Genomic DNA, 15,233 nt, shown 5'->3' with positions numbered 1-15,233 from the left:
CAAAATTCTAACCCTTTGGGTTTTAGGCCACCTGCACTGTGTAGATTTGTGTCTTTGCATAAAGTGGGCCACCTTCAGTTACCTGACAAGCAGGATGGCATAGAAATATGTTTCAGAACTGTCATAGCAACCAAAGGACAGAAGCACAAGACACCCATTTGTAATTGCTCTATTTATTAATACATATATCACAAATGTTCACAATATCAATGCATTCTTGTTGGCATGCTAGACAGAGGAATTAATTTTAAAGATCTTTTAAAAATATTTTGACTTTTGCTCCCCCTTTGCACTCAGTTTTAAATTGATCTGATGAGGTCCTGGAAGTCTGTAATGTCAATGCAAGAACAAAATACAGAAAGAAGTAAAATAATATCATAGCAATTAATTGGGAAAAAACAAAGATAATCTCATTGCCTTCACAGGAAGCAACAGCACAGCTTTGTAATGGGATTATACAGGTTTCAACTGAGAGGCAAAGGGGCACTAAACTGTCTCTACACACCCAGGTACAGAACAATGATGAGCAAAGAGGCCATCTAATGCTCAACAATTTCCATCATGCGTGACACATTCTTTTTTTCTCCTTGTGAACAATTACTGATGTGTCTCTTTACATGTCCTAGGCAGCCTAAAGAAGGTAGGAAAGAGCCTTAATAAAGGGAAAACCAAACCAAACAAGATTAAGCCAAACGAACAGATAACTATCATCTGCTTATCTATGTTACGGTGTATGGCATTTATTGACCACAGTCAGGGGGTAACAGGCGTCTCCCACATTACATGCAGGCCCCAGGGGGCCAGTGATGGTGTGATAACCAGTCACCTACAGTGAGCTGCAGTTGGACCAAGTACACTGGAGGAGCTGGCACGCACAGGGCTTCAGGGTAGGGTTCACTAGGACTAGCTGCAGGGGGACCTGATTATACTCTGTGGCACAACAGGGCTTCACAAGATAGACACTATAGGTGATTCGGTCTGAAAGGTGGAGAAGAGACTAAGTAGGGGGGTCAGTTGCACGCAGGGTTGGGGAAGTGGGAACAGGGGGCAGGTGTATTATGTACTGTGCTCTAACATTGTTTGGAAGTCTTTCAGAGATTGCTGTAGTTCATTTTTAACACAGGTCTCTTCTTCCAACGTTCTTGAAAGACTGAGAGAGAAATTAAAACACGAGTGATTCACCATTTAGAAGAACTTAAAAAAATAAAGGTAAGAAGCTGAAAGGAACATTTGCATGTTTTCCACAATAGCATGCATCAAAACTCCTCCCCAGCACCATGAGAATGAGAATTTTATATGTGGACAAGTGCCACCAAGATTAGGTAGCTAAAGTGGTCAGGCAGTCCTCCTGACCACTGAATTGAAGTATGGGTACCCTTTTGAAACACTCAAAATTAAACATTCCCCATTACCACTTACCTTCTCCTTACACCATCTCATACTGATTGGCTGTGATGAACCGGGACAGACAGCAGGCCAGCAGCATGCCAATCAACTGTTGCCAAGGAGACAAATAAGACAAGAATCTCAAGTTGCTGAACTATACCCCTTTTTTCACTCTAGATTTAAATCTTTATTTCAAATTGATACATAATAATTGCATATATTTCTAGACCATGACCTGAAACTCTGATATAAGTATATACCTAGATGTAATTTTTACCACATGTGACTGGGAAAGATTGCTAGAGAAGAACCACCAGATTTCAATGAGGGATCCAAGTTAGAGGAGGTCTAACTGCTGGCACAGGACCAGTTGGAAGTTCTGGAACTGGCCATAAGGTTCCAGTTGTAGCTCACTCTGACCATTTAAGAACAACATTTGATACTAAGTAGTATTAAAATGTGTTCATATTATGAGAATAATGAAAAAATAAGTGACCTGGAATTAGTGAGATATTAACTAAAAGGCCAAAATTTAACTCAAAGCCATTAAGTACATGCATTTGGAAGATGTCTCAATATAGTATGATTTTCTAGCTGTACTTAGCTGACAGATAATAGTTCTTTCCTTGAGGCAAGAATAGGGACATTATTCTTGATCAGATATATTTTCCAGTGAGAAAAGAAAGTCATAGCTTGATAGGAGGCGAAAGTGAAGACTTAAATTCTCTTTGTGTCTCAGTTGTATAACTAACTATCTTAGGCCCAAGTGTGTGCATCTCTACCCAGGGCCCACCTTCTAATTTTTCAGGGGGTGGCAGAAAAACCAATCACAGAAAACCTCCACCTCCTCAGAAGGCTCGGTCCTCCATTTGTTTTTGTGCTCTGACCTGACCTGTGGCACAGGCAAATCTGATAAAAATGGTTTGGACAGGATACAATCAAGATTACCTTAAGCATATCTTGCTCTGCTCATTAGAAACCCAAATTTCCAGACAGGAATCTGGAGGATCAACATTCTTTGGATAGGAACTCAAAAGTGTACTTGAGCCTAGATGCCACTTTCCCTTAGCCGGTGTAGTCCCTTATCTTTAAGCAACTCCACAGGTTTTAATGGATCAGAAGTGAAATCACCTTTAGAGATAGCCTGGTACAGTTTCACTTCACATGTGGTTACAGGACTCAAACCATTAGGATCACCTAGGACCTTGTTAGAAATGCACATGCTCAGGCCCCGCCCTAGATTTGCTAAATCAGAAATGTGTTTTAATAAAGTCTGCAGGGGAAGGAACTCCACCTGGTCACCCTTGTCTTATAGGCAAAACATGTGAAGTCATTCCAGTTCACATTGTTTGAAAGGGTAACCCCTGTACTCTGTTCTCCTGGCTGTTAATACATCAGTGAGGAGTCAGTCCTGATTCTTATATTTTTAAAAAATAAAACTGTGTCGTGAAATATGCAAAATATAAACTCTGTGAGGGAAGGCAAACTCATTACCTCATTGCACTCACCCTATCACCTGCCACGGCCCTGGCCAATGTCATTTCATGCCACAAAAAACTTAGTATCATCATGTACTTAGTGCAAAGTGACCAAAGGTATCATAGCTGTAACCTTCAGATTTTTCTATCCAATGAAAAATTAAAATCTTCCCAGGAATTTGAATTGTATTCTTAGTCATATCAAAAAATTAGACTCTAGCCAAAAGCACAAGTATTGAAGATACTTAACACATTCAAGTGTAACAAATTGTTGGCTATTGCAAACCCGTACAACACTATAATCCCATTTTATAAGAGAATGGGTTTCTGCCCCAAATGACACCAGTCATCCACCCTTTCTATCTGAGAATAGGTCCAGTTTTGTCCCACTACATAGAAAAGGTAGATAGGTGTTTTTAAGGACCCAAAAAAGAACTAACTACCAGCACATAATAAATCAGCCCAGCAGACTGGGGACCCTGGGTCAGACATGGGACCGATTCGTGAGAGTAGGATCTGTATTTTTGATAAGAACATTTTTCCTTGATAATTAATGGACTTAAACCTTTTTTAAAAAAAATAAAAGCATAAAATTAATTCCTTTCAGGTGCTATCTGAAGCAAGAACAAAAGTGACTTTGGATCTTAACATTTAAGTCAGCAAAACAGGTGAGAAGGAGGAAGTCAGTACTGTAATCCTGGACATGCAATCATTGCCCAACCTCATGCAAGGCCCTCAACTCTCACTTGTTCTGGAAAACAGCTCTACAGTCTCCACTGAGGACTGTAACCTAGTAGGTTTCAAGTCTAACAAAGCCCTAGGTCTATTTACCTTGGGTAGAGAAGTATTTACTACAGAGGACGCCCTGTACCCTCACACAGCTAAACCAAGGCATGACGCAGCATCACAAATTGAGTAATACCACATTTGGGCTCACAAAGCGCTTGGCTTGTAGGCCGTTTAGGGGGCCGGGAGAGAGGTTGGGGAGGTGCACTGTACATACGTGTATGGATATTCTCTCCCTCCCTCCCTCCCTCTCTCCCTCTCTCTCTCCTCCCTCTCCCTCTCCCTTTCTCTTTCTCCCTGCCTTCTTTCCCCAAAGCCCAGTTCAATGAAAGAGTAGCTGCCAAAGGAACAGGAAAGAACTACCCTACCCAAACACATTCAACCTCCTGCCATAAATTTCTAGGGCAGTACGACCTGCCCACCCAGATAAATGGGCTTTTCCCTGAGGGAGCAAAGACAAGGGAATTGTGAGGAGAGAAGCATTAAAGATGAGACCAAATCCTGTTGTCCAAACAAGGCCTCTGAGCTAGCCGAGCGAGCCAACAGGGGACAAAGTTCTTGTACAATCTATTCAAAGGCTGCACTCAGCTTCATTTTCCTTGCACATTATCCTACCTTTAATCTCGGAGACCACAGATAGAAAAGGCCAATTTCTTCCAACAGCTGGTAACATGAAAGTCACAAGAGCAGGCAAGGAAATGGGTTAGGAGAAGGTGGAGGGCTGATGAGAGAAAGCAAAAGGGAGACAGAAAGCTCTGTTCTTTTCTACCCACTTTCATATCTACTCAGTAAAGCCTGCTCATTACAAGGAGAGCCAAGTCACAATAGTTTCATCAATATTAGCCGACCATTGTGAGGTTTTCTACAACATTGGCTCTAAAATTTCTGAACAAATGTACCTGAAGCTTTGTTTCTGCATCACTGACCAGTATCAGTAGGTTGCTTCTTCTTGAACAGGAAGGAAGCTCTGAAGTGGCTGCTACTATCCCAAGGAGGCCATGGATCATCTACTGGCCTAGAAACCAACTTCAGAGTCCCCAAGGCTGCTGGCACTTGAAACAGCTGCACTTGTCTAGTAAAAGCCAGCCATAACCATTCTTCTCCCTTCCCCAAGATGAGCACCACAGGTCTCTAGTTTCTGTTCTGCTAGACCTACCTAACCACGTGGGTGACTAGGATTGGCTGTGTGATATTACTGGGCTTTATGTTTTCTTTTTACAGTGATGAGACCTAAACTTACTGCAGAATGTTTCTGTTGGGAGGTTCTTTGGGACGAAAGGTCCTTGCTTACTGCTTCCATGTGTCAGAAAGCATATTCAACAATTCCCACATCAGGGATTTCTTTAAGGCAGCACAGAAAAGATTAATACTCATCAGGCCAGCTAGCCATTTATCTAAGCATGAATTCCTTCATAGGATGTGTGAGAGGAGTGGAGGAGAGGCATTAAGCAGCTTCTTTATGACGTGGAGGAGGATCCATCTGACTTGGTTCATCTCACTAATGAAAACAAGATCCTGCTTCCCACCACTTACACACTCATGGACAGCCAGGAATGTTCTTCGAAATTAGATGCTTCATCTATGAGACCCCAGGTTCACTGAAGCATTCTTTTCCTCTTATCTAGTATTGCTATCACATCCTTTTATTTTTCCAGGATAACCAAGAGAGGAGACTTTAGCAATACTTTTTTCCTCCAAGGAAACTCCTCCTCAAATGTCAAACGCAGACACATCGATCCCCTGTACCACACACACACACACACACACACACACACACACACACAAATGTAGACACAGTAGGTCCACTGTTGTAGTGCTCACAACATGAGGCTACACATACATGCATTAGCAAAAGTATGTGTGCAAGATGTCAAGTGCATCCTGGACATTTGCATCAGTTACAAAGCTCAGGAACCTCTAATGTGTCCGCAGCCATTATAGACACATTACTGAGTGTTATTACTGATATATTAGAGTAGCCGGGAGAAAGTACAGGAGCGGTGAGTACCTTTGAAATGTCTCTAGAGACTGAATTAGCTGTACTGTTTGTTATCCCACTCTAGTTTGCCTTGTGTTGGCCATGTAGGGGGTTTAATTCATTTCATGAGCCTCAAAAACAATGAGGCAAAGTAAAAGAGAATTTTGAAATTGCAACAAAAAACATTCATTGTTACTAAGGCCACATGCTCTTGTGGGATGAACAACCACACAGATTTTCACACTGTTTAGGAAGAAAAGTGTTTCTACTTCTCTAAAGCTGAGCTCTCTGCTTTGCTAAGGCTAAGGTTCTACTCCTTGATCTAAGTGAGGGCCACACAGTTCTGTTCATTTTGTGAGAACTTATTAAAGTATTAATTTATAATTTATACACTTTTCTGTATATTCCATATTTCAGTAAAAACAACTCTTATATACAAACTCACAGAATTAAAGTACATCTGCATTGTTAGCAGAAGGGACAGAGGTACAGATGGGTAGGTAAATTTTGAGAGTTTGAGAAAGCTTATAGAGAAAGCAGAGCTCTGGAAACATTACAGAAAAAAAGATAATTTAGGATTTGTTTGTTTGAAAAATGAGCTGTTCATCTGAGTTAGAGCTTTTATTTGGTTGCTTGGTATCCATGTCAATCCTTTGCAATATTATCGCAGGGATGTACCAGTCAGCTGGGGAAGCAGAGGCACATGGAGCAGTACACTGCCTGATAAAAGTAGGTAAATTTTAGATATGATTTAATCTTGTTCCATCCTTATGTGTGTGGCTTTCTTAATTAACATAATAATTATTTTTTAGAAACTAGGTGGAGATAGAGGGCTATAAAGTATAATACATGAGAATTGGGTTTCCACTTAAGAAACAGTCAAATCCAGAGACTAAAATAATGATCACGAGATGAAGTTTGCTGAAAATACAGGTTTTCTTTAAAAGGAGTGGTGTCATGAATAATCTACAGGAACTAAGACCAAAAAAGGACAGGTCAACCCACAAAAATGCCTCTCCCAAATCCACATCAGCCATTCGATGTTTTGAGTTGTTTATGCTCCAATTAAGCCGGAACCTTGTACAGTTAACCTCCATTTGACCTACAGAAGAAGCAAGTTGTTTTTCTGGAGCTAGTCATTAGTTGAACTGTAACCGATATTCCCTTGATGGCAAAACTTCATTTAAGTTGAAAAAGGAAAATCAATAAGCAGATGACCTGAGGACTAATGAGCAAGGAGCTCTGACCCCATCCATCAGCCTTCCCCAAAGCACAGGAGGGCAGGCCAAGAAGCTGGAGATGGGAGAAAGGCCAGACCAGGCTATGCACAATGATGTAGGCTACCTGGGAGAAGGCGATTCCAAATGCCACTCCAGCGATGATCCCCATGTTTGTCTCCATGAAACTGGTCACCAGATCATAACAACCCTGGAAACAGAGAGATGAGGTCTTGGAGTTATTTCTTAGCCAGGTCAGGCCTGCTACATTTGCTTGCAACTCTCACATATCCTCCAACCTTAATTCAGCAAATATAATTGCAACTCATCCTAGGAACGTACTAGCATTCTATTCAAACAAACAGACCAAAACTAACAAAAAAGACAAACATACAAAAAAGCATAGGGAGCAGTACAGTGAACCCACACATGACACTTCCTTTGACAGCATAATTAATATATGGTCAATCTTGTTTTATTTAAATCTCCCCAAAACCCATTTCATTCCCTGGCTAACTACTTTAAAGCAAATCCCAGACTTAATTTATCAACAAATATCTTAGTAGTAGGATTAAATTTAGCAAGAAATCTGTAAGATCTATGAAGCAAACATTGTAGAGATAAGAGAAGTAGACATGAACATATGAAAAGACATAAACTTGAACAGGAAACGTCAGCATCATAAATGTAGTTATTAGCATTTTCATGATGAGTGACATCTTGGAAAAACAGAAAAATCATCTGGCTCGAGGGAGATGTTTGAATATCTGCCAACATTATGGAGTTTTGGGGTTTATTACTAAGGTGACAATTACAATTTTTTTCAAGTACTGAAACCCTATGCTCGAGAGATAATTTTTCCAAAAACTAACTATCTGACCTTGAACGAGTCACTGACCCTTTCTAGATGTCAATAACTTTATACATAAAATGTGGATTTCCATAAAGGTGGATTTCCCTTTAACATATTACAAAATCTTTATAAGTCATGATTAAAACTGTTAATTATCAATTTCAATTTTAGTTTAAAATTGATGAAGTGTATTACCTTTCTTTAAGATGAATGATCTGGTTGGGGTTCAACAGTATCATTAAACAAGTTTATGTTCTGATTGCTACTCTAGATTATATTTTATCAACCTGGTCCAGATAGAAAACACCAGATACTGTGCATCACCCAGAAAGCAATGGCAAAAGCTGACTATTCCTGTTAAACTCCTTTTAGGTCAAATGGTAGAAGTAGGAATTTGTGAATGCAGATGAATGATCTGGTTGGGGTTCAACAGTATCATTAAACAAGTTTATGTTCTGATTGCTACTCTAGATTATATTTTATCAACCTGGTCGAGATAGAAAACACCAGATACTGTGCATCACCCAGAAAGCAATGGCAAAAGCTGACTATTCCTGTTAAACTCCTTTTAGGTCAAATGGTAGAAGTAGGAATTTGTGAATGCTCATAAGTATGTAAGTGTGTGTGTGTGTGTGTGTGTGTGTGTGTGTGTGTGTGTGTGCGCGCGCGTGCATGCATGGGAGCATTTATTTCGAATCAGCCAAATCAACCTAGAGTTCTGGACTGACTTATTCAGCTAGAAGATATGGTCTTTTTCCAGCTTTCTGATAAAGGGCTTTGACTTCAATAAAGTGTGTGCAAATGAACATATTAATTCAATAAATAGATAAAATGTTTCTTATTTATGAAGAAAATTACACCAAGTTGTAATAACATCTGAAGAGTAGCAATAACAAATATCCCACTATGGCTCCCATTTTTAAATTCGAATCTTAACAATATAGCATTTCTCATAGCTTGTGAAAATTCTACCAATGCCATATCTTCTAAATGATATTTTATATTCATAGTCTGTTTGCAGAGAAAAGGTACATTAGCTGAGCAGCAGTGCTCTGACACACGCCTTCAATGCAATTCACAAACTGCTCCTTAGTTATCTGATGCAAATATAGAGGGAAGAAAGCACATTACTGTTTGAAAAGAGTTGTGAAATTTGATTCTCTCTACTAGGAGCTTGCTGATTTCACTTTTACTAGTGAAATGGAGACATCAGCCTACTTTTCCAAATGGGAGAGAGGAGTTTTTGTTAGGAAGAGGCTGAAGCAGGAAGAGAAGTGGATAGTCCTACACTTTCTCAAATGATAGCAGCTAAAATAGCATTTTGCCAAGGTGGCCATGATTATTGTATCTTCTCCCCCAGCGATGGCAGGAGGAAGAATAAGGTCGAGCCAGCCACACAGTGAGGACAGCTCAAAACATGGAAACACAAACCTGATACCATCCAGAAATTACTCATATTAGCAGTTTTCTTACTCTGCAAAATGCGTTGACATAGACCCTCCTCCCTATAGTTTATGTATTTGATTCTCTACATAAGCTGAGTATTTTTCTAAAGTATGATTTCTACCCCATTTTCAGAAATTTTTTTGTTTGCTTTTGGTGGTGCTGGGGAAGGAACACAGGGTCTTGTGCCTACCAGGCAAGCGCTCTATGAGCTATATTCCTAACCCCATTTTTGGAGCCACTGTAGTTTTGATAAGGCCACTCTAACCAAGAGGAGGAATCAGAAAAATGAAATAACTACCTTGCATTAGTACAGCAGTAGCAAACTGTTCTCTGTAAACCTCACCCCTCAATGTACGGTTCTTAAGTAAACAGTACTGTATCACTGGGGGCTTGTGAGAGGCCGGACCTGCGGAATCAGCACCTGCCACATCCTGGGGTTATTCATATTTAACACATTTTAATGAATTTAAACAAGATCTCCAGATGCTTCACATTGTCATTAAAGTTTGAAGAGAATCCGTCCATAAGAAAATTTCCTATTTTTTTTACTCCAAATAGGAAAGCAAATTTATGCATCAGTAATAGGATTAAACAAAATGAGAAGATGAAAGTGAAATCAAAGTAAGTGTATTCCATCTCTGGATTTTTTTTCTCTGTTATTCACTACATGGACCCAAGGCCCATTTTCCTTGGACCCAGAGCCCATTTTTCAAGTCATAGCATTGTTCTGCAGACTGCAAGGACTGCTTTGAAGCTACATCCACAGGCCATGTTCCCTTTCAACCTTAAGTTCTACACTAAAGAGTGATCTTATCTGCCCATAACAATCTCTCTCAATTTCCTAATATGAAAGCCTTGTTGTCAGGCATGAGATAAATCTACAGAGACCTGCTAAGTCTCCTAGGAAACGCCCAGAAACAGAACAGTTAATTTGCTCACCCTCTCAGCATGTCTAAATCAACACAGTCACCCATGGAAACCATCTGCAGGGGCAGGCTTTAACTATTAAGAGGAAAAGGCTAGTTCGAATCAGGTTCTGGAAAAGGTCTCTCTCTATAGCTGCTAATCAGAATAACTCTTTCCTCCCCTTGCTCTTACAAACTGGGAAGGAATGCCTATGGATAAGGGTTCAGCCAGTGCTATCAGTCCATTGAACATGCAAACGTGCTATCATCCTGCTAGCAAAACCAAAATAAAGCCTTAAATCAAAGGACAAATAATTGTATTCATACCTCCTCCCTCCTGCAACTGCCCCCCATAATCTACATAACATAGGTTTCCTTGGGCTCCAATCAGAGTGTAGGATTCAAAAACCAAAAGATCTATAGGGATGTTACAACTAGAGTGTAAAGGTAGTTAAGCTGTCCTGGGGGAAAGAAATGAGTGGGGGGAGTGCTGACACTTACGAACACCTGCTATTACTGTTTCCACTCCATCCCCATCTCCCACTGTTTATAGACAAGATATCCATGAAATAATTTGTCTCAAAGGTTCATGTGGGTATTAAATGAGAATGTCTAATGAAAATCAGTAGAAAATTTCATTTTCCATTCATTTGCACTCCACTGAAGGAGACAGATTGAAGGGTATAATGGGAGAGAGAGAGAGAGAGAGACAGAGAGACAGAGAGACAGAGAGACAGAGAATAGTTAAACATACTTTTCAAGTATTTGAGGGGCCCGCGGAAATACAAAATAGGATTGTATGGGTAAAGTGGAGCATGAGATCGGTATGCAGGTTGTCAATGAAATGAAAAAAAGCTTCCTATCTTTCTCTCTAGAATAATTGCAAGGATTATAGACACATTATAGGATGTGCTCCCAAACTTTCTTGTAGATTCTAACAAAAGATCTCTCCCACAAGAACCTGCTGCATCATTTCTCATAAAAGTGACAGCATGATATAGTGGAAGACAAACTTTACCACCATCATGCTCACATTTACATTGCAGTTAACGTTTATCATCACAGCCAATATTTATAGTATCATTACTCTGTTTGACTAGGTACTGGGTACCTAAGGTTTTAGGTAGGTTATTTGATTCAATCCACATATCAATTCTAAGGGGCACCAGCTATTATATTCCCATTTCACAGATGAGAAAAGCAAGACCGAGACAGGTCAAGTAACTTGACCAACATCACAAAACCAGCAAGTGGGTGAACCAGAATTTGAACTGGAGTTTCACTGTAGCCACTGCTCCTGACTTCTAGACATTCGCAAAATCAAATGAAGCTTGGGGATAATAAAACTTTTGCAAAAGTTGCTGAGTGCCGCATTTACAGATGAGACTCAGAAGCCAATATTATCGTGCTGCCAAAGATCACTTCTTGTACTCCATAAACTGAAATGTCCACCAAGTGCCAGGTATGTGTGGCAGTGCATCAAATGTCACCCCAATGACACAGACAGGTGCTCAATGGGGATGTGCATGAAAAAGAAGTCGTCTTACAACTAGTGAGAGGTGAAGAAAACTTCAAAGTTTAGGTTCGTAAGAAAATCCTAATAGGAACAGATGTTCTCTGACTAAAACAGGAAGCTGTCAGTACTGAAGCTTACTGAACCATACTAGTAGCGAAGTAATAAACCTTGAATGACAAAATGAGCTTCCAGCGTGGCGACAATGCCTTGCAGCACTCACATTACAAATACTAACATTAAATGGGTGAAATACAGAAATCATCTCATAACATTCTAATCTTGAGAAAATAGCATCATCTCTATGAATTATTCAGTAGTTGGCTGAGATCACATAGAATTTTGAAGACATCAGAACAGAATTTTATCTTCATAAGTAATTTTTTCCTACAGCTGAACAACCACAGGTAAATTGAAGGATAGACTTTTCCTTTTCCTTTGTTTCACCAATCATATTTTGCATATAGTATTTCTCTAAATGTTTAAGAACAAAGGTAACCTTCACATACAGTTGTATCATGAGAAGTCTCTGTGAAGTAAATACAGAATTAATGTTCCCTGTCTCCAACTACTGAAACTTCATTCCCTCATGTGCACTGTGTATTTCCTTTAGTCATCCTTTTTCCCCCTTTATTTCTTTGGGAGTCAGGATGTTGACAGCAAGTTGAGTTGGAGTTGCTGACTTCTTTTATTTTAACAGTGAACTCCTTAAAATAAAGGCCACCTAGTAGAAGCAGATACAGTCTATCAATTCTGCTCTCTTCTTCCTGCCAAAGTCTGGTGCCCAGCCGCGAAAAATTTCATGTTTAGATGGTTTATTAAGCAGAACAAAGACACCCAGAAAGAAGAAAGCCAATGTTCTCTGTCTGACACAAGCATCAGGGTTAACAGGAACCACTTGCTAGACCTTCATAACTGTGCCTGGTAGATGCTTGCTGTGGGAGAGCAGTGTGAGACTGATCTGAGTCGTAGCTTAATCTTTTAGAAGTGAGCAGCCTCAAGTGCCTCTTCCAGGCAATCAAGGACCACAAAGGAAGACACTTGACTTCCTCTCGGACTACCCTTTCTAACCTACATATCATAATTTCACAGAAACAACAAAGCCCTCCCAAACATTCACCAGAGACCCATCAGAGCTGGAAGGAAGCAGGTACCTTCTGGTTAACTTTGGTGGCGGCCACAGTCAGGTTGTGCAGATCCTGGGGATTACAATCAGTTTCATTCATGCAGCAACTGGGGGGAATGCCATGCTCCAGGAAGTAGGGGCTGGTGCTCCAGTTGGTGTAGTTCTGCACACCACAGCAGCTGAGCTATTAACAGCAAAACAGAAAGAATCAAAGAGTGACAGATCAAAAACATTGTGCTCTCCTCTCTCACTGCCCTGTTACTTTTAAGAGAGACAAGCTTAGGCCAAGCTCCTCAGACAACATGTGCAGCTTCAGTGAGTAAAGGTGAGCTACAACCCCACTACCAGCTATCCTCACTGGGGTGCCCATTTGAATTCAGAGAAGGAAGTGAGTCGAGATCATATAGCCCTTGGCTTTCTTGCCACTTTCACAGAGGAAGCAGTGCTTCTCTGCCCTGGCAAAGTGTGACAATCACCTGTGGGAGTCCGGTGCTGTTAACGATATACAGGTACACAGTAACTACATCAGGATGCTTGATGGGGAAGCTGATGCAATAATGGTTTTTAAAAGCTCTCTGCTGGATCTACATTAATAAGTAAGGAGATGGTTTAGAGAAAGAAGATGCACATGGAAGGAGAGCTGGTGTTGGTAAACTAAAACCCACACCTGTTTCTTTTTGTAAATAAAACTGTATTGAGTGACAGTCATGCGTATTGTCTATGCTGCTTTTGTGCTACGGTGGCAGAGTTGAAGAGCTGTGACAGAGACTGCCAGGCCCTCCTAAGCTAAAATATTTACTATTGAACCTTTTACTGAAAAGGTTTGGCCTGCAGAGACTACTGAAGTAAGTAGGATGAAGATATATCAAATTGCTGAATCTTGCTCAATGGTATACTGTTCCTTGTAGTGATCTTTGAACTTTCCTATATGAGTTTGAAATTTTTTCAAAATATTCAAAAAAATACCACTTCAGAAATATATATTTTTAAAAACCTTTAAAAACAAGAATAGCAAAACCAAAAACCTTCCCAGGATCTTGATAGGCAGTCAGGTTTCAGGGCTAACATATATTATTATCCTAAGCACCTACAGGAGAGAAACCTCTTCTTTACTTGTCTGTTACCCTCTGCAAAGCACCAGGGCCTGTGGCCACTTGTACACCCGACAGATCCTCAGTTTCTTCTGGTTCTGCACTCTACTACCTACAATACCCTACGCCCAGACAGTGAATGCAGCTCACCCAAGCTCTACGCCTATCCCGAAGAATTGATTCCAGAGAGCCAGACTTGGGAAGCCAACTCTAAGCTAGACTGTCAAATGCTCCCTGCCTGGCCCCTTTCAGACTTTAAGGGCAGAGGAGCTGTCCTTGGAATGCTCACAAGCCTTTCTGATGCAAGACATCCTCAAGGGAATGGTCATTCTCAACACAAATTTGCTGGAGAACTGGATCCTGGACAAGTGCTGGGAATCAACTCTTGAAAACAGACTGGACCAAAAGTTGGAGAACAAGAACCAACCACAAATGCCGCTGGCTCAATTTGTTGGCTGCCTACAAGTCTAAGCCCAGATCTTGCTTCCTTATCTCCTGCCTTGAACTTACGCTGCGCTGCACGTGGTCCACAGCCCGGCTCCTCTCATCATTGCCGTTGTAGTTCTGCATGGCATCCGTGTAAGTCCTCAGGAAGGTGTCCTTAATCTACAGAAAATGGGGGAGGAGGGTTGGGTGGTTTCAGTCCATTGTAGCCCAAACTGACTCAGATTCATACCAAACTTCTACCCCAGAATAGCCTCTTCTAAAAGCCTCTGGATAACTATAGGTCAGAGGGAATGCTCTGTATTCTGAGACAAAAGAATTCAAAAATTTAATAAGAGGAATTTAAAAAACTTCTCCCCTCACTCTTAATCCTGGCCTGTTAAATGACTCCCTGAAGTGGCTCGTCAGTTTCTGAAAGGGGTGTGATGGTGAACTGCCAAATTACAGGCATATATTATCCAGTTATTTTTTTGAAGGGAATATACTCATCTATCTTTTTGGAACTTTCTTTTCCCTTATGGAGAAGACAGGATAAGGAACAGGCCATTGGGGTGATAAGAATATTGATGTTATGCCCCAAAACTGATCCCTATTCTACCATAAAGCAGTGGGGTAAAACCCAGTTTCACTTACTTGTCTTTACTGAGGTCAAAATAAAGGAAGCTAAAACACAAATACTTTTCTTGTTATTAAAAGGTTAATAAACCCATTTCTTCTTCTCTATGAACACGTTTGACCTTGGGGTAGCTTTCAAGCTCTGTTCCCCTGGAAACCTGACAAAGATGGTGTGTTAATAGGCAAGCTGGCTTATAGTACAGTTGAACCCTTATGAGTGAAATGCTTCTGGATTGGGAGGATAGCAAATGACAGTAATTACCTGGGGGGAAGCTTAGGGCTAAGTGTGGTGACCTTCTTAACTAGGCATATTCCTTGCTGAAATACTGGAAGCTATATCCATGAGACAGCTACAGGAGATAAACAGACACTACAGGGAGCTTCTAAGCCAAGAT

At 40.6% G+C, this 15,233-nt stretch overlaps 1 protein-coding gene across 1 annotated transcript in view; it reads right to left on the bottom strand.

Annotated features, from left to right (window-relative positions):
• Window positions 1-618: 618 nt before the first annotated feature.
• The window catches only part of Tspan7 (tetraspanin 7), a gene marked incomplete at its 5' end in the record, with an annotated part of 131,826 nt that continues 117,211 nt past the window's right edge, over window positions 619-15,233 (bottom strand). Inside the window, 5 exons of the mRNA XM_010636228.1 lie at window positions 619-1,150; window positions 1,420-1,495; window positions 6,973-7,056; window positions 12,717-12,872; window positions 14,290-14,385. Coding sequence (XP_010634530.1) covers window positions 1,427-1,495; window positions 6,973-7,056; window positions 12,717-12,872; window positions 14,290-14,385 — 405 coding nt within the window. The remainder of the gene's footprint in view (window positions 1,151-1,419; window positions 1,496-6,972; window positions 7,057-12,716; window positions 12,873-14,289; window positions 14,386-15,233) is intronic.

This window comes from Fukomys damarensis, unplaced genomic scaffold (assembly GCF_012274545.1).
Source record: "Fukomys damarensis isolate Sample0158 unplaced genomic scaffold, DMR_v1.0_HiC HiC_scaffold_39, whole genome shotgun sequence".
NCBI lineage: Eukaryota > Metazoa > Chordata > Mammalia > Rodentia > Bathyergidae > Fukomys > Fukomys damarensis.
The sequence above is the reverse complement of the archived record's forward strand: the minus strand, read 5'-3'. Positions and strand labels throughout refer to the sequence as shown.